Source organism: Gopherus flavomarginatus, chromosome 19 (genome assembly GCF_025201925.1).
Source record: "Gopherus flavomarginatus isolate rGopFla2 chromosome 19, rGopFla2.mat.asm, whole genome shotgun sequence".
NCBI lineage: Eukaryota > Metazoa > Chordata > Testudines > Testudinidae > Gopherus > Gopherus flavomarginatus.
In genome coordinates, this window is record NC_066635.1 from 2,312,584 (window position 1) to 2,330,610 (window position 18,027).

Here is an 18,027-nt window from a genome sequence, read left to right on the forward strand (position 1 = left end):
AGACAAGTTTCAAAGTACAAAACAGATGGGAAAACCAAGCTGCCTCCTCTACCACATCTTTCCCTTTAGGCTCACCCAGAAATCTGCCGATCGCATCCAGGGTGATCCCTCTTCAGGGAGTTCAGGACCCGAAGGATCTGGGAGTGCATCATCCCCTGACCTGTTCTCAGAGTCACTGCCATCCTTGGGGGGGGGAACCTCAGAGAGCCTGGAGGGAGGGGGCTGCTGGGACTGAGGGGGCAACACTGATGCCTGATGCCTCCAACTAAAGAACCATGTTCAGCAGCCTTGTGCTCCCCGAGTGCACCAGCCAGCATCCTCAGAATAGGTCCCTCTCTGCCTTCAATAGCCAATTTGTACTCTGGGCTTTGCCAGCAAGCCAGAATCCACAGCCAAGGCTGCAGATTCCATAGCAACAGGCTCAGCCTCCATTCCACAGCCAGGTCCAGGCCGTGAGACCACTGAGTCAGGAGCCACAGAACCAGTAATGCCATCTACCAGCATGCAAAGGGGGCGCTAACCCACCAGAGCAGAGACATCTGGAGCCTGCTGGGAACCAGTCTTGCCACCCCACATGTGCTTCACTCACAGAAAGACCCACATTCCCAGAGGCAGCCTCATTGACCAAATGTGTCAGACGCCCACAAGGAAAGCAGGCCATGCCCTCACTGGCCAAAGTCACACCCCCACCGTAGGTCTCAGGGAAATGTTGAGCGCTTTGGAAGCACAGTTTAATGTCATAAAACCTGCCCCATGAAAAGCCATGGCTAGTGCCTTTACCACAGCTCACCAGTCTCTGGCCAGCTGCTCGTCTGGACAGTAGAGATCATGACTTTAACAACAGATGTTGAGTGGGGCACAAGAGGGACAAAACCATGTCACATAACCATCCCTTCCACCACCACAAGCTCAACAAGGCTAAGTGTGACAAGCAACACAACAAGCGCAAGGCACCTCACATTTATAAACCCCAACTCCTTCCCCACAGTTAGAATACGCTCCTCCCCTGAGGCAGAATCTGGATGCAAAATCCCAACCCATGGCCACAGGTTAAACCCTGCAAATCCACAACAAAGTGCAGTACTGGCCTTCGTGCAAGCCAGCCCAGCCCAAATGGGGCAGACAAAAACCTGCCAAGACAAAAGAACCCTTGAAACTAAACACTCAACAACCCAAACCCCAACCCCCGTTACCCCAAAAAAGAGAACAAAGCACAGCCAAGCATAGCCTCTGTCCCAAACACTCCCACACTCCTCAGCAAGAGAGAGGTGTATCTGAGAACAGACAGACAGATAGGGACACAGCTGGTGTGATAGCAGCACCAAGCCAAAGAACAGCTCCCAATGCCATGGGAGGTCGGAGTCCATTCCTGCTCCTCCCCACGCTCCCTGTGTGAACTGAGCCTCTCTGGGGATGTCTGCACTGCAGCTGGGAGTGAGCACCCCCTTGTGAATAGCTGGGCAGACACTGCTGTGATGCTGTGGCTTGGGCTGGAGCTTGAGCTTTGAGATTTGACAGCCCAAGTTCCAGCCTGAGCCGCCCCACCTATCCAGCTCTTTTCAGAGCACCAACAGGATAACAGCACTGTCCAGGGAGAGCACAGGACCGTGGGGCATGGTGCTCACAGGATGCAGTGAGGCCCCCACCCAGGGAGAGCACAGGGCTATGAGGCATAACAACATAAGAACAGCCATACTGGGTCAGACCAATGGTCCATCCAACCCAGGATCCTGTATTCTGACAACGACCGATGCCAGGAGCTTCAGAGGGAATAAACAGAACATGGCAATTATCGAGTGATCCATCCTGTCATAGAATCATAGAATATCAGGGTTGGAAGGGACCTCAGGAGGTCATCTAGTCCAACCCCCTGCTCAAAGCAGGACCAATCCCCAACTAAATCATCCCAGCCAGGGTTTTGTCAAGCCTCACCTTCAAAACCTCTAAGGAAGGAGATTCTACCACCTCCCTAGGTAACTCATTCCAGTGCTTCATCACCCTCCTAGTGAAAAAGTTTTTCCTAATATCCAACCTAAACCTCTCCCACTGCAACTTGAGACATTTACTCCTTGTTCTTAGCTTGCTTGCTAGCATATATATACCTGCCCCTGGAAATTTCCATTACATGCATCTGAGGAAGTGGGTATTCACCCAGGAAAGCTCATGCTCCAAAACGTCTGTTAGTCTATAAAGTGCCACAGGATTCTTTACTCCTTGTTCTGTCATCTGCTACCACTGAGAACAGTCTAGATCCATCCTCTTTGGAACCCCCTTTCAGGTAGTTGAAAGCAGCTATCAAATCCCCCCTCATTCTTCTCTTCTGCAGACTAAACAATCCCAGTTCCCTCAGCCTCTCCTCATAAGTCATGTGTTCCAGCCCCCTAATCATTTTTGTTGCCCTCCGCTGGACTCGTTCCAATTTTTCCCTAGCTTTCTTGTACAGTACTCCAGATGGGCGGAGGGATAGATAGCTCAGAGGTTTGAGCATTGGCCTGCTAAACACAGGGTTGTGAGTTCAATCCTTGAGGGGGCCATTTAGGGATATGGGGCAAAAATTTGTCTGGGGATTGGCCCTGCTTTGAGCAGGGGGTTAGACTAGATGATCTTCTGAGGTCCCTTTCAAACCTGATAGTCTATGATTCTATTCTATGAGGCCTCACCAATGCCAAATACAGGGGAATGAGCAGGTCCCTCAATCTGCTGGCAATGCCCCTAGTTATACAGCCCAAAATGCTGTTAGCCTTCTTGGCAACAAGGGCACACTGTCGACTCATATCCAGTTTCTTGTCCACCATAACCTCTAGGTCCTTTTCTGCGGAACTGCTGCCTAGACACTCAGTCCCTAGTCTGTAGCAGTGCATGGGATTCTTCCATCCTACGTGCAGGACTCTGCACTTGTCCTTGTTGAATCTCATCAGATTTCTTTTGGCTCAATCCTCTAATTTGTCTAGGCCCCTCTGTTTCCTATCCCTACCCTCCAGTGTATCTGCCACTCTTCCCAGTTTCGTGTCATCTGCAAACTTGCTGAAGGTGCAATCCACGCCATCCTCCAGATCATTAATGAAGATATTGAACAAAACCGGCCCCAGGACCGACCCTTGGGGCACTCCACTTGATATCGGCTGCCAACTAGACATGCAGCCATTGATCACTACCCATTGAGCCCAACGATCTAGCCACCTTTCTATCCACCTTATAATCCATTCATCCAGCCCATACTTCTTTAACTTGCTGGCAAGAATACTGTGGGAGACCACATCAAAAGCTTTGCTAAAGTCAAGGAATAACATGTCCACTGCTTTCCCCTCATCTACAGACCCAGTTATCTCCTCATAGAAGGCAATTAGATTAATCAGGCATGAGTTGCCCTTGGTGAATCCATGCTGACTGCTCCTGATCACTTTCCTCTCGTCGAAGTGCTTCAAAATTGATTCCTTGAGGACCTGCTCCATGATTTTTCCAGGGACTGAGGTGAGGCTGACTGGCCTGTAGTTCCCCGGATCCTCCTTCTTCCCTTTTCTAAAGATGGGCACTACATTAGCCTTTTGCCAGTCATCCAGGACCTCCCCCAGTTGCCACGAGTTTTCAAAGATAATGGCCAATGGATCTGCAATCACAGTTACCAACTCCTTTAGCACCCTTGGATGCAGCGCATCCAGCCCCAGGGACTTCTGCTTGTCCAGCTTTTCTAAATAGTCCTGTCATCTAGTCCCAGCTTCTGGCAGTCAGAGGTTTAGGGACACCCAGCACATGGGGTTATATCCCTGCCCATCCTGGCTAACAGCCACTAATGGACCTATCCTCCAGGAAGTTGTCTAATTCTTTTCTGAGCCCAGTTATAGTTTTATCATAGTGCTTACAAATGTATCCAGGGCTCTGCGTGTTCCTTTTGGGGGTGCTGGGCACAGGCTGGGGCCTGGTCCAACTGGTGGAGGCACTCAGGGCCTCATGCATGCCTCCAGGGCAGTGCCAGGAGCAGTGTCACAAAGTCCATTCTCCCCATGTACAGAGCAGCTCCAGTTGCAGTGGATTTGCCAAGCAAGAGGCAGTGACTTGTGGGTAGAAGGTGCCCTCTAGAGGCACAAAGCAAGTACTGCTCTGTGGAAGAGGTGCATGTTCTGGTGATGGCTCACCCGGGAGAGCCAACGGCTGGACCCTGGGCACACAGCCCTGCAGGAACCATGGGCACAATCCAGCAAACTCAAACAACATCACAAAGACAGGTGGGCAGCATCTTCTCCATTCCTGCCCTTGGATCTCCATGCTCTAGGTCCTGGGCTGCCCTAACCTCAGAGGCGGGACCCGGGGGGAATCCCAGCTGTCTTTGGGCACAGCCAGCTGGCTCCCTTTATCTCATGTCTGACGAGCCAGCCGTTGGGCACAGGAAGGTCAGGTGACTCACCTGAGGTCACACAGGGTATCAATGGCAGAGACAAGAATGGAACTGAGCTCTCTTGAGGGCCGGACCAGAGCCTCTCCCTCCTCTGTGCTCTCTGTGTGATGGGCAGCACCCAGAGCTCCCAGCTAAGATCAACCCCACCCCACTGTTCTGGGTGCTGCACAAACCCAGAACTTGTCCCTTCCCTTAAAAGCCTGCCTTCCTCAGCAGCAAGGCAGCACACGCTTCCCTGGCTACCAAGCCAGAGCTGAGCAAGGCACAGCTTTCTGGGTGATAAGCAGGGGGAGTCTTTTCAATCGGGGTTGGAGTCGCTCTAGGTCAGCCAGAAGTTGCTGGGCTCCATGCAGGACTCACTGGGGGGCAGTCTCTGGCCTATCCAAGCCAGACACAGGATGACCACGTGGTCCCTTCTGGTTCGAAAATCGATGAAGCTGGGGGCACCATGCAGTGACACATGCAGGCCAGGCACCTCAGCCAGTGCATCCAAACATGCAGCGCCTGCGAGGCAGAGGCTGGGCCTGCCCAGCTGGCAAAGCTGAGTCGCTGGAGAGGCTGCCCAAGTTAGGTGCCTGCTCCCAGCCATCCACCTGAGGCCCAGGCTGCTGTGCTGGAGGCACCCTGAGGGGGCAAGCGCAGACAGTTGCTTGTGCCCTTCTCACCCCATAAACATTTCTCTGGGGACACTGACACAGCCATTGTGGGGTGTACACTCAACCTGGAGAACCCCAGCTCTTCAGGTAGGGTCTCTGCCAGGAGGGGGCGCTCTGGCCACTGCTAGACAATGGGCTCTCTGCATATTCCCACTCCCTCTCCCCAACCCCACGTCTGAGGGACGAGCAGCTTTGCCAGCAGCGTTTATTAAAGGCCATGAGAAGACACTTCAACTTTGGCCTCCTTCCCAAGGAAATGTGAATCCTTTGGTGCTAGGGCAGTGTGAGGCCTTCCTCCCCTCTCAGTCTTCATCATCACCAGCTCCATGCCCTCCTCCTCTGCCTGACTAGCGACACTGATGGTATGTTCAAAGGCAGCTTGCAGGAGCCAGGACACGAGGCCGGTGAGCCTGGTGATGCAGTAGGCAGGGCCCCAGGCTATTGGGGCCACCAGACTCTCCAGGCGCCAGTAGCAGGTCAGCAGCAGCAGCAGCAGCTTGGTAAAAAACTGCCTCTTGAGTGCCCTCTGGCAGAGACAAAGGCAGGGCAGGGAGATGAGTGGCCAGCACAGACGGCAGTCAGTGCCAGCACCACAGGCACCGCATGGTGTTCAGAGACACCAGGGCAGGCTACATAGCTCCAGCAACCTGGCTTGCTCAGGTGGCCAGCATGGCAGGGAGGCAGGAACCCAGCGAGGGACAGTTCAGAAACGCTGGCCAGGCAGGTGTGGGGCTAGCCAGGGCCAATCTGCACAGTGAAGGGGACTTTGCTGAGGCTGCCACAGAGGCAGGCTGGGTCTGGGAAGGGAGATGGCAGGCAGACCAGGGGCGTGCACAGAAATTTAACTTTGATCCCTTTTAGGGGGGCACGTTCTCCCCCCTCCCCTACACTGGCTCCAGCAGGAGCTTGCTCTCCGCCCCAAAGCCTCGGCGCAGGGAGGCAGGCGCTCGCACCATGTCTTCCAATGCCAGGGGTGTGGCAGAGACCCCAGACTGGGGATTCCTGTGTGAGTGGGACACCCTGTGTCCCGGAAGCCCTCTCCCCCCACTTCTCACCCAGCTCCACTGCAGCTGCGTCTGGACATACTGCTGGACTCTCTGGGAAGCCCTCCATATGAGCAGCAGCAGCCGCATGCAGCCCACCAGCAGGTGCTGGGCCCAGCAGAAGAAAATGTTGGTGCAGAACTCCAGCGAGAGACGGACGTAGCTGACCACGTCCTCCTGTACCTTCCAGAGGCAGAAGTACCAGCCGAGCAGGCTCACACGCAGAGACAGCAGCCAAAAGCGGACGGGGTTTAGTAAACCTCGCACAAGAGCCTTGTACCTCGAGGGCAAAGAGGCCTCTGGCTCCTGCTCAGAGGCCTGGCCTGGGGCGTTCTGTAGCTCAGAACAGGCAACATGCGTATCAGCCACCTCAGGCAGCTGGGCAGCCCAGCGACTGGAAGGGACGAGCTTCCAGAGCTGCCATTTGTAGAAACACACATGATTCACATAAGGCTGTGGGGAAAAGTGAGAGTGAGAAGCATAGCACCAGCAGGGGCACACACTGGCCCAGAACCCAGGGGAGACATGGATCCACCCCCAGGGGGCACCACTGCCCCGGGAACAAGGGAGAGATGGCCCTGCCCCCAGGGGGCACCCACTGCCCCGGGACTAAGGAGAGACGACCCCACCCCCAGGGGGCACCCACTGCCCCGGGACTAAGGAGAGATAGTCCTGCCCCCAGGGGGCACCCACTGCCCTGGGAACAAGGGAGAGACGGCCCCACCCCCAGCGGGCACCCACTGCCCTGGGACCGAGGGAGAGACAGCCCCGCCCCCAGGGGACACCCACTGCCCCAGGACTAAGGAGAGAGGGCCCCGGCCCCAGGGGCACCCACTGTCCTGGAACTGAGAGACACGGCACCGCCCCCAGGGGGCACCTCGACCCTGGGACCAAGGGAGAAACAATCCCACCCCCATGGTGCACCCAGTGCCCTGGAGCCAGTGCAGTAGGTCTGGGGATGGATGGGTGCACCGGAGAAATGTGCCCAGATCCAGGGTGAGGTTTTCCTTGGGGCTGAGTTGGTTTCTTCCCCAGGCTCTCTGGTCAGCCACCAGGGTGACAGTTCTCACCAGCTTCATCAAGACGTCAGTGACGCCAGCCATGGCCCTGTGTGTGCCCATAGTGAGGCCTCTGGCCCTCCAGCTCCTTCCAGCACTGGGAGCCCCTGGTGCTGAGCTCACACTGAGCACACACTGTGACATCAGGCCCACCCTGCAAGGCACAAGCCAGTTACCATGGCCATGGTTGTTATGGTGATGCCAGAGCCTCAGATTTGTTGCCATGGGGATAATGCAGAGCCAGACAATAGTTGCCATATGGATGAGGTAGCAGCATGTCTGAAGGATGGATGCCAGGAGAGCTGGGAGGCCTCCTAGCTGCCTGTTAAACAGTGATAACAATTTGTTTCTCCTCAGTTTCGCACTGTTCCTGAGACCCAGGTCCATCCAGCTCCAGCTCCCCTGCTCTTTGAACCCCACCACACAGCCCCAGGCTCCCCATCAGCGCTCCCTGGATTGTTTTAGCTTCATTAGCCAAAGGCTCAGAAGCCCAGGGGCAAATTCCACTGAGGTCAATGGAGCCAGGATTTTACCCAGGGCGCTAAGGAGCCTTGGGGGCTCGTCTGCCCAGACCACGGCAGCAAGCCTCCCAATCCGGGCCAACAGACATGAGCTAGCAGGGCTCATGCAAGCACCCTAAAAATAGCTGTGCAGACAGCGCTTTGAAGTTGCGGCTGGGGCTGGAGCTCTGGGTCCAAAGCCCACCCTCCTTCTTAGTCTTCAGAGCCTATGTTTCAGCCAGAGCTGCATTTTCCACTCGCTGTCTGCACGGCTGTTTTAGCATGAGTTCTGAGCCTGAGTCAGTCAACCCGGGCTGGGAAACTCACTGCCCCAAGCTATGTAGACAGACAGACAGCCGAGCACTGTAGCTGAACTCCGTAAAGCAGCTACATCATGGTTACTGGGCTAGCAGCACCTCTGACCCTTCTCTGGTGCATCACCTCAGGTGTCAGCCTCTTGCCTTTATCTCTCCTGGGGAGCAATTTGGCAACTGTCTCACTAGACCAGCCTCCGTATCAGCTGTGGTTGCCCTGCAGACCTGAGTTTGGCCAGCTGCAGTTCTTCCCTTTGGAAGTCTGTGACCATGGTGCAGAGACAAAATGGCCTTCTTAAACCAAAGTATTGATCCTGGCATTGTCTCTTAACTCTTCACTGTTGGCAGAGAGATGGCTTTTTCTTCCAGCCTGTTTCCCAGACAGCCCCTACTGAGATAATCCAATATAGCCACATGTTAAACTCCCCAGTAACCAGCCCAACGTACAGTATTACTCTGCGGTGGGTGCACAGGTGGTTGAAAGACCAACTCAAAGAGTAGTTATCAATGGTTCATTGTCAAACTGGGGGGACATATCTAGTGGGGTCCCACAGGGGTCTGTCCAGTACTATTCAACATTTTCTTCCATAACTTGGATAACAGAATGGAGAGTAGGCTTACAAAATTTGTGGATGACACCAAGCTAGGAGAGGTTGCAAATGCTTTGGAGGAGAGGATCAGAATTCAAAATGATCTTGACATACTGGAGAACTTGTCTGAAATCAACAAGATTTAATTCAGTAAAGACAAGTGCAAATCCTTAGGAAGGATCGATCAAATGTGCAATTACAGAATGGGAAATAACTGGCTAGGTGGTAGTACTGCTGAAAAGGATCTGGGGGTTCTAGTGGATCACAAATTGAATATGAGCCAACAATGTGATGCTATTGGAAAAGGGCTAATATCATTCTGGGGTGTGTTAACAGGCGCGTTGTACGTAAGACACAGAAAGTAATTATCCCTCTCTACTTGGCACTGGTGAGGCCTCAGCTGGAGTCTGTGTTCAGTTCTGGGTACCACACTTAAGAAAGATGTGACCAAATTGGAGAATCCAGAGGAGAGCAACAAAAATGATAAAAGGTTTAGAAAACCTGAGCAATGAGGAAAGGTTAAAACACTGTGCATTTTTAGTCTTGAGAAAAGCAAACTGAGGTGGGAACCTGATAAGAGTCTTCAAATATGTGAAGGGCTGTTCTAAAGAGGATGGTGATCAGTTGTCCTCCATATCCACTGAAGGTAGGACAAAAATTACTGGGTTTATTACAGCAAGGGATATTTAGTTTTGATATTAGGAAAACTTTCTAACTCTCAGGGAGTTGAGCTGTGGAAAAAGGCTTCCAAGGGAGGTTGTGGAATCCCCAGCACTGAAAGTTTTTAAGAACAGGCTGGACAAATACCTGTCAGGGCTGGTCTAGGCGGGGTGAAAGTAAGATAAAAGACTTACCGGTACAGGGTCCCAGCTCTGGGCCTCCTGAAGGAACAGGGCTGCTGGTGGAAGTGGCAGGGCTGGGGGTCAGCCTCCCTCAGCCAGCCCTTCCATGCTGCCCAGTTTGTCCCAGCCGGGGCTCCAGCGGCGATTTAAAGCGCCTGGGACTCCAGCCACTGCTGTGGTAGTGGCGGAGGCGGCCTGAAGCCACAGGCCCTTTAAAATCACCAGGCCCTAGGGCAGCTGCCCCTTTTGCACACCCTCCCCATCGCCAGCCCTGGGGGGGGCAAAAGGGGCAGCGCCTTAACGTCGGCTGTGTACGGGCCACACTGGCCCCCTTTCATCTCTGAGTTTAGGTTTACTTGGTCCTGCCTCAGCTCAGGGGGCTGGACTTGGTGACCTCTCGAGGTCCCTTCCAGCCTGACATTTCAAAGATTCTATGATTCATAAACTATTGCACAACAGCTCCAAGTCCGTCCCTTTGGTGTAAGGGGATTACAAACTGTGCAGCTGCCCTGGAACCAGAGGATAATCTGGAAGCCTCATAGACAGCAGAGATCACAGGCTCCAACTTTCCACTCCCACTCCCACTCCACCCCTTCCCCCAAGTCCCTGGCCGGGAGTGCGCTGCATCCTCTTGCCTCCCCCTTCCCCCACAGAACCTCCAGCACGCCATGAAACAGCTGATCGTGGAGGGGAAGGTGCTGATTGGTGGGGCCCAGCGGCAGGTGGGAGGTGCTGGGGGAGGGAGGGAGGGCTGATGGGGGGCTGCTGGTGGGTGCTTAGCACCCACCATTTTTTCTCTGTGGGTTCTCCAGCCCTGGAGCACCCACAGACTTGGCACCTATGGCAAAGATGGCAGAGTCCACAGGCATTCTCTGTGTCATTCCTGTACACGTGCTGCTTTATAATAGATGACAAACCAAATAAATGATGGAAGTAGGAACTTTAGCCCAAGTCCATGTGGTGGCTGACTGCGAGCTCACCTCCCGCTGTAGCCTGTGGGTTTGGGTCACTCACCAGGATTATTTGGGTAGATCTCAATCATTTCCCCAGCACTGCAGGGGCCTCGGACACTGGTGCCCCTGGGTCCCTGCTGGTCTCTGCCTGTGTCACATCATAGTCTGGGCTCCCCAGGGCTGTGATACTTTGATCTCATTTCAGTCCTTGGGGTATGTGTCCAGGTGCTAGGTGGTGCTGGTGGCCTATGACGTACACCTGGTCAGACTGGATGATGGTCGTCCCTTCTGGCCTTAAACTCTGGCTGCATGTAAGGCCTGGGCTACCCAGTGTTTGTACTGGGAGAACTAAGTCACTCAGGGGTGTGATTCTTTTACATCAGTAGTTACACCAGGACAACTGCTAGTGCAAGCGTTACTATACCAGGCTAAAGGAGAACGCTTTCCCCAGGAGAAATCCTCTCCCCCTCTCCCCATGGCAATAAGCGATGTCATATCCACACCCTTACACTGCTGTAACGGTGGCCAGGCTACGGCTCTCCCAAGAGAGAATGGTGCAACTGTGTGTGTAGATAAGGCCTATGTTAACAAGCCTCCCAGTGTGATGGTAACTGTAGGGCAATGGCCCTTTAACTAGCCTCTGAGCCAGCCCATGGTGCTCATGGGTTCCAGCGGAGCAGTGGTGCCCAGGCAGCCAGCCTTCCGCGTTGGGTAGATTTAATGCAATGGCTATTTGGACCCTGGGGGCTCTTTCTCTGCATGTTCACTGTGTAAGGAGCAAAATGCACGGCAGCCACACAGACAGCCCGCAGCCCTCTGACCTCACGTGGCTCCAGGCACCAGCAAGCCAAGCACATGCCTGAGGCAGCAAGCCATAGGAGGCACTCTGCCGGTCGCCATGCAGGCAGCAGGCAGGTTGCCTTCGGCGGCATGCCTGCGGAGGGTCTGCTGGTCCCGCGGCTTTGGCAGACCTCCTGCAGGCGTGCCGTCGAATCCGCAGAACTGGGGACTTCCTGCAGGCAAGCCGCCGAAAGCAGCCTGCCTGCTGTGCTTGGGGCAGCAAAATACCTAGAGCCACCCCTGCCTAGGACTCCCCGGCTGAGCCCTGCAGGGGGGCTGGCATGGTTCTTGCTCCCCATAGGCTGGGCTGTGCAGTGGGGCAGAGCCCCTGGGCCAGTGACGAGCTTTTTTTCTGCCCCTCCCCTGGAGTGCCTAGGGTGCTGGCCATGCCCTGCCGGCCACGCTTCGGCCCCCATAACCAGCCGGCCGCAGAGGCAGGGTGGGAGCGCAGGAGACAGTGATCGGGGCCAGGAGACCCAGGCTGGGCCCATCCCATTCTGAGGCCTCACAGGGGCTGCGGCCAGTGCCGGGACCCAGTCATAGGTGTTGGAACTAGAGATGCGGGGGGTACTACCACACCACCTGGCTTGAAGTGGTTTCCATTATATCCAGGGTTTACAGTTTAGTTCAGTGGCTCTCAGCACCCCCACTCTACACATTGCTCCAATGCCCCTGGGTAGAAGGGGAGTGGGGAAGGGTGGGGGTACAGGCTGGCTGTGGGATAGGGGTTTGACTCATAGACTTTAAGGTCAGAAGGGACCATTATGATCATCTAGTCTCACCGCCTGCACAATGCAGGCCACAGAATCTCACCCACCCACTCCTGTTACAAACCCCTGTCCTATGTCTGAGCTGTTGAAGTCCTCAACTTGGCATTTAAAGACTTCAAGGTGCGGAGAGTCCTCCAGCAAGTGACCCGTGCCCTACGCTGCAGAGGAAGGCAAGAAAAACCCAGAGCCTCTGCCAATCTACCCTGGAGGGAAATTCCTTCCCGACCCCACATATGGCAATCAGCTAAATCTGAGCATGTCGGCAAGACTCACCAGCCAGACACCCAGGAACGAATTCTCTGTAGTAACTCAGATCCCACCCCATCTAACATCCCATCACAGGCCATTGGGCATATTTACCACTAATGGTCAAAGATCAATTAATTGCCAGAATTAAGCTCTCCCATCATACCATCCCCTCCATAAACTTATCAAGCTTAGTCTTGAAGTCAGATATGTCTTTTGCCCCCATTACTCCCCTTGGAAGGCTGTTCCAGAACTTCACTCCTCTAATGGTTAGAAACCTTCATCTAATTTCAAGTCTAAACTTCCTGATGGCCAGTTTATATCCATTTGTTCTTGTGTCCACATTGGTACGGAGCTTAAATAATTCCTCTCCCTCCCTGGTATTAATCCCTCTGATATATTTATAGAGGGCGATAATATCTCCCCTCAGCCTTCTTTTGGTTAGGCTAAACAAGCCAAGCTCTTTCAGTCTCCTTTCATAAGACAGGTTTTTCCATTCCTCAGATCATCCTAGTAGCCCATCTCTGTACCTGTTCCAGTTTGAATTCATCCTTCTTAAACGTGGGAGACCAGAACTGCACACAGTATTCCAGATGAGGTTTCACCAATGTCTTGTATAATGGTACTAACGCCTCCTTATCTCTACTGGAAATACTTCGCCTGATGCATCCCAAGACTGCATTAGCTTTTTTCACAGCCATATCACATTGGTATCCTCCTCCATGGCAGGGGTCTCGTCATCCTCACAGTCCTGGCCAGAGGTCTCTGCCTTGCCAGGCCCACATTTTTCCCCTCACCTTGCACCCGGAGGGATCAGTTCTCTGGCTCCACAGCCAGGCAGGGAGCCCTCTGCAGCCCGGCCCACGGTCCTGCCCCTGCAAACTCACTCCCATGACAGCAGGGTTTTTGGAGGGCTCCCTGTGCTGCCACCTGGCCAGTGACACCCAATCCCTGCAGCTGCAAGGCGCAGGGGACGCTGCCCTACTGTCCTTACTGATGGATGTATTTTTTAGTCCATTTCCTGCCACACCTAGCGAGGGACGACACTGGTACAGTGGTGAGGAGGGTGGTACAAGAACCTGGACAGAAAGCAATAGAAAGAGAACTCTGCCATCTTTCTAGCTTCCCTCCTGTTCCCATCACACCACCATTCTGTCATCTCCCATCCGTACATCCTGGCCCTGCTTCATTACCTCCTGTCACCCAACCCACACCTGCTCCACTGGCCCTCGGCTCATCCATCTCCTGAACCCCCTACCTGCCCCGACTCTCATGGGCCACTTAGTTCATCTCCTGTCCCCACAACCCCTCTCTGTTCTGGCAGGATGTGGTGTCCTGGAGCACAGGCTGCTGCCTAACCTTGACTTGGCCTGTGCCACTGGACTTGTGTCTCAGGAGGTAACTACAATTTCCCCAACATTAACAATGCAGGAATTGCTAACGTGGGTCTGCTCCCATGTGGACTGTGTCAGGTGCTCCAAGGGGAGGTCTTTGACCCCCTGCAGGAGGGATGTTTCCTCCTAGCCCCACTAGCTAAGGGGTGGATGGTCTCCCAGAGCAGGGAACTTAACACCTGGCCAGACAGACCCCTTACTGTCTGTATGATCTGCCTACGCAGACAAATGCTGTTAGTCCTGCTGAGCCACCAGTCAGGAGCTAGCGTTGAGTTGTGACAGGGCCAGTCCGTCTTCCCCCAATCGTCATTATCACCCTGCCTGCCCCTTGTTTGATGTCTCAGGTAAGGCCCTGAGCAGCACATGTGGGGGAGGTTGTGACTGGGCAGGGGCCATGGGGGGTTCGATTGGACAGGGGTATGGAGGGGTTGTGGTTGCGTCAGGAGCTGTAAGGGGGTTGTGGCTGGGCAAGGGCTGAGGGGGGAGTCATGGCTGGGCAGGGGCTGTGGGGGGCTGCAGGGGAACATGGCTGGGTGGAGGCTCTGGTGGGGTTCGTGGATTGGCCAAGGGCTGCAAGGGGTCATGTCTGGGTCTGGGGCTGTGGAGGGGTCATGGTTGCAGCAGGAGCTGTGGGGGGGTTGTGGCTGGGCAGTGGCTGAGGGGGGAGTCATGGCTGAGCAGGGGCTGTGGGGGGCCATGGGGGGCCGTGGGGGAAAGTGGCTAGGCGAGGGCTGTGGGGGAGGTTGTGGCTGGGCAGGGGCTATGGGGGAATCATGGCTGGATAGGGGCCATGGGCGGCGGCTGTGGGGGGCTGTGGCTGGGCAGGGGCTGTGGGGGAATTATGGCTGGGCAGGGGCTTTGGTGGGGGTCGTGGACTGGCCAACGGCTGCAGGAGAATCATGACTGGGTCAGGGGCTGTGGGGGGTTGTGGGATGGGATTGTGAGGGGATCATGGCTGAGTCAGGGGCTGTGGGAGGCTGTGGATTGTGCAGAGCCTGTAGCAGGGTCATGGCTGGAACAGGGGATGTTGGGTGTGTGGATTGGGCAGGGGCTGTGGGAGGCTGTGGATTGTGCAGGGCCTGTAGCAGGGTCATGGCTGGAACAGGGGATGTTGGGTGTGTGGATTGGGCAGGGGCTGTGGGAGTGTAATGATGCTGCCTCTGGGGGGACACAACTGATAGCATAAATTCAGTACAAATTTCTTAGAGCAGGGCAATTACAGCCCAAGGCTGGGTTTCCTTTACCACTAAGGCACCAAACCAGCCAGCCAGAGAGGACTTTGGACTCACCCCACTGGCTAACCATATGTCACACAAGCAATTCCCTTAGACACTCGTTTCCCAATATCACCACCAGTGCCACTCGTTATGGGGACAAATGGTTATGAAAACCAACACCTCAGTAAAAGGAAAAAGGTTCTCTCGATCCCAAAGGACCAAGCCCCAGACCCAGGTCAATATACAAGTCAGATCTTACCCACAAATCACGCTGTTGCCAACTCTTTAGAATCCAAAATCTAAAGATTTATTCATAAAATAAGAATATAGATGAGAGTTAAAATTGTTTAAATGGAATCAATTACACACATAATGGCAAAGTTCTTGGTTCAGACTTGTAGCAGTGGTGGAATAAACTGCAGGCTCAAATCAAGTCTCTGGAACATCCACAGCTTGGATGGGTCATTCAGTCCTTTGTTCAGAGCTTCAGTTTGTAGCAAGGGTCTTCCAGAAGTGAGAAGCAGGACTGAAGACAATGCAGATGCTGCTGCTGCCTTTTATAGTCCTTTTGCCATGTGGCTTGTGCTTTCTTTGTTCCAACCACAAGCCACTCAGCAAATGGCATGGAAAAACCTTAGAGTTCTGTCCATAAGCAGGTGCCTGCATGCCTTGCTGAGTCACAAGGTGTATCTGCCTTCTCTTCATGGGTCAGTTGTATAGCTGATGGTCCTTAATGGGCCGTCAAGCAGGCGAGGCAGAGCTGACGCCGAATTGTCTGGGGTGTCACCCAGAAGCACAGCACAAATTTGAAATACAGACAGGATAGAGCCAATACTTATAACTTTAAATACAAAAATGATGCAGAGAGCATAATCATAACCAGCAAATCATAACCTTTTCATAGACGCCTCACTCGACACCTTTGTACAATATTTGCTGCAAATATATAACAGTGATTGCAACAATGACTTATATGGTCATAGTTTATGTCAATAAAGTCACGGGGGGGGTCGTGACTGGGCAGGGGCTATGTGGGATCATGGATTGGCCATGGGCTGTGGCGGGGGGCTGTAAACTGGGCAAGGGCTGTGGGAACATCTTGGATTGGCTAGTGTCTGTCGGGGGGTCATGGCTGGGCATGGGCTGTGAAAGGGTAATGGCTGGGTCAGGGGCTGTGGGGAGGTCATGGACTGAGCAAAGGCTGTGGAGGTGTAGCTGGGTCAGGGGCCTGGGGCGGGGGTCGTGTCTGGGCAGCGGCTGTGGTGAGGTCATGGCTGGGCAGGGGCTGCAGGGGGTTTGTGGCTGGGACAGGAGTTGTGGGGTGTTGTGGCTGGCTCAGGGGCTCCAGCCTCCTGGGGCTGTCCCTCAATGCTGCCCGTTCCACAGCTGGTTATACCAGTAACGAAGGGCCTGGAACTGCTGCCTGTGTCCCCAGGAGCTGCTTCTCTGGGATCTGGCCCAGTGCCTGCACTGACCTCCCCTGTCTGGAACTGGCCAGTATGGCCCTTCTGGGCAGCACTGAGTGACTGGGCTGATGATTCCCAGCCAGGGGATATAGAGGAGCCCAGCTCTAGGAGAGGGTTTGGAGTGTGGTCTCTTGTGGCTGCAGCAGGAGGGTGTGAGAGTGCAGGAAACCCCGGGCCCCCTGCTCCAGGCTGGGGAAGATCCAGCCCCTTCATCTATAGAGCCTGGGGGGCCCCACGGTCACAGCTGAGAACGAAGAATAAAGAGAGCCCTGAGGAAAGAGCTACAGGCTGACCTGGACGTGCCTGATTGGCCCAGGCTGATGATCAGGTCCACCAGCCTTTGTGGGCCGACTAGCACTTAGAAATGATGGGAGTACGTGTGGTGTAAGAGCCTACACAGAACAGAATAGACAGGGAGAGAGCACACGTCAAGTGGGACGTGGGTGGGGAGAAGGCATGGGCAGGGAGGGGGGATGCATGGGGCAGGACACCAGCAAGGAGGGGATACGTGTAGGGAGGTGACTAGTGGGTGGGATGGATGGGATGCAGTGGGGGGGAACATGGGGAGGTGAGACAGGTTGAGTGGGATGCAGGCGGGGGAGATACCCGAGGAGGTGGGATACAGGAGGGGATACACATAGTGGGGTAGGATAGGCTGCAGGCAGGGAAACGCATGGGGAGGTGGGGTGGGATGCAGGGGGGATACACATCAGGAGGTGGGATGGGTAGGGTGGGATGCAGGCAGGGAAACGTGTGAGGAAGTGCGACAGGTGGGGTGAGATGGAGGTGGAAGGATACATGTGGGGCAGGACCAGACACGGAGAGGAACCCCTGCAAATTTCACACACTTCGGCTTGAAGCCAACATCTGTTTGGATGGCTGTGAAGGGGCCCCTGCAAGCACGTGGGCTGGGATGGGGCGAGAGAGGGGTCTCCAGGGAGGGCAAGGCAGGGCTCCTCACACATAGTTCTTAAGGGCATAGCTCCCCAGGCTGGAGTGCTTCACTGCTTTGTACTTCATGGGGTATGGCGCATCTTGGCTGGGGGGGCAGGAGCAGCACAGGGTGGCCCCCCCAAACACCAAGAGGGCACTTGAGGCCCAGCCCACATAGAGGGAAGCCCCCAACTCCCTCTTTAAAGCCTCTGGAACCATGGGATTGTAGAAGTTGCTGATGATGGTGTTGGCTGACCAGGACACAGGGATGAGCAGCCCAATCCCGGCCAGAATGAAAACAGCCCCAGCGGTGATGGAGATCTTGGCCTTGGCTCCCTTGTCATCGACGCACCTGGTGCACTCAGCCCCAAAGATGGCAATAAGGAGGGCAAGGAAGGACACCACAATGGAGACCACAACTAGGGCTCGGGCTGCCTGGAGGTCTGAGGAGAGGTCCAGCAGCGAGTCGTAGACCTTGCACTGCATTTGGCCTGTGCTCTCGTACACACAGTTCATCCACAGCCCCTCCCAGAACACCTGGGCCACGATGATGTTGGAGCCAATGAAGGCCGTCACCTTCCACATGGGCAGCGCACAGGTCAGGATGGTGCCCAGCCAGCCCAGCACCGACAGGGCCAGGCCCCCCATCTGCACAGGCATCACCGTCATGGCTTACAGGCAAGTCACGCTCTCACCTTTGGAGATAGTGGGAAGAGTGGATTAGAGATGCTGCACTGCACACATACACTCTCCAAACTGAATGCCGGTAATTTGTAGGAGGTGAAACCAGGGGCTGCAACAGCACGGGGAGC

At 54.7% G+C, this 18,027-nt stretch overlaps 2 protein-coding genes across 3 annotated transcripts in view; one reads left to right on the plus strand and one right to left on the minus strand.

Annotated features, from left to right (window-relative positions):
• LOC127037470 (claudin-3-like) overlaps positions 1-18,027 on the plus strand; it is a 134,986-nt gene that overhangs the window by 59,387 nt on the left and 57,572 nt on the right. The gene's annotated exons all lie outside the window — the stretch shown is intronic.
• The window catches only part of LOC127037469 (claudin-4-like), a 30,133-nt gene continuing 28,915 nt past the window's right edge, over positions 16,810-18,027 (minus strand). Inside the window, exon 3 of the mRNA XM_050929228.1 lies at positions 16,810-17,910. Within this exon, the coding sequence (XP_050785185.1) occupies positions 17,240-17,884 (645 nt within the window). The 5' untranslated portion in view covers positions 17,885-17,910 and the 3' untranslated portion in view covers positions 16,810-17,239. The remainder of the gene's footprint in view (positions 17,911-18,027) is intronic.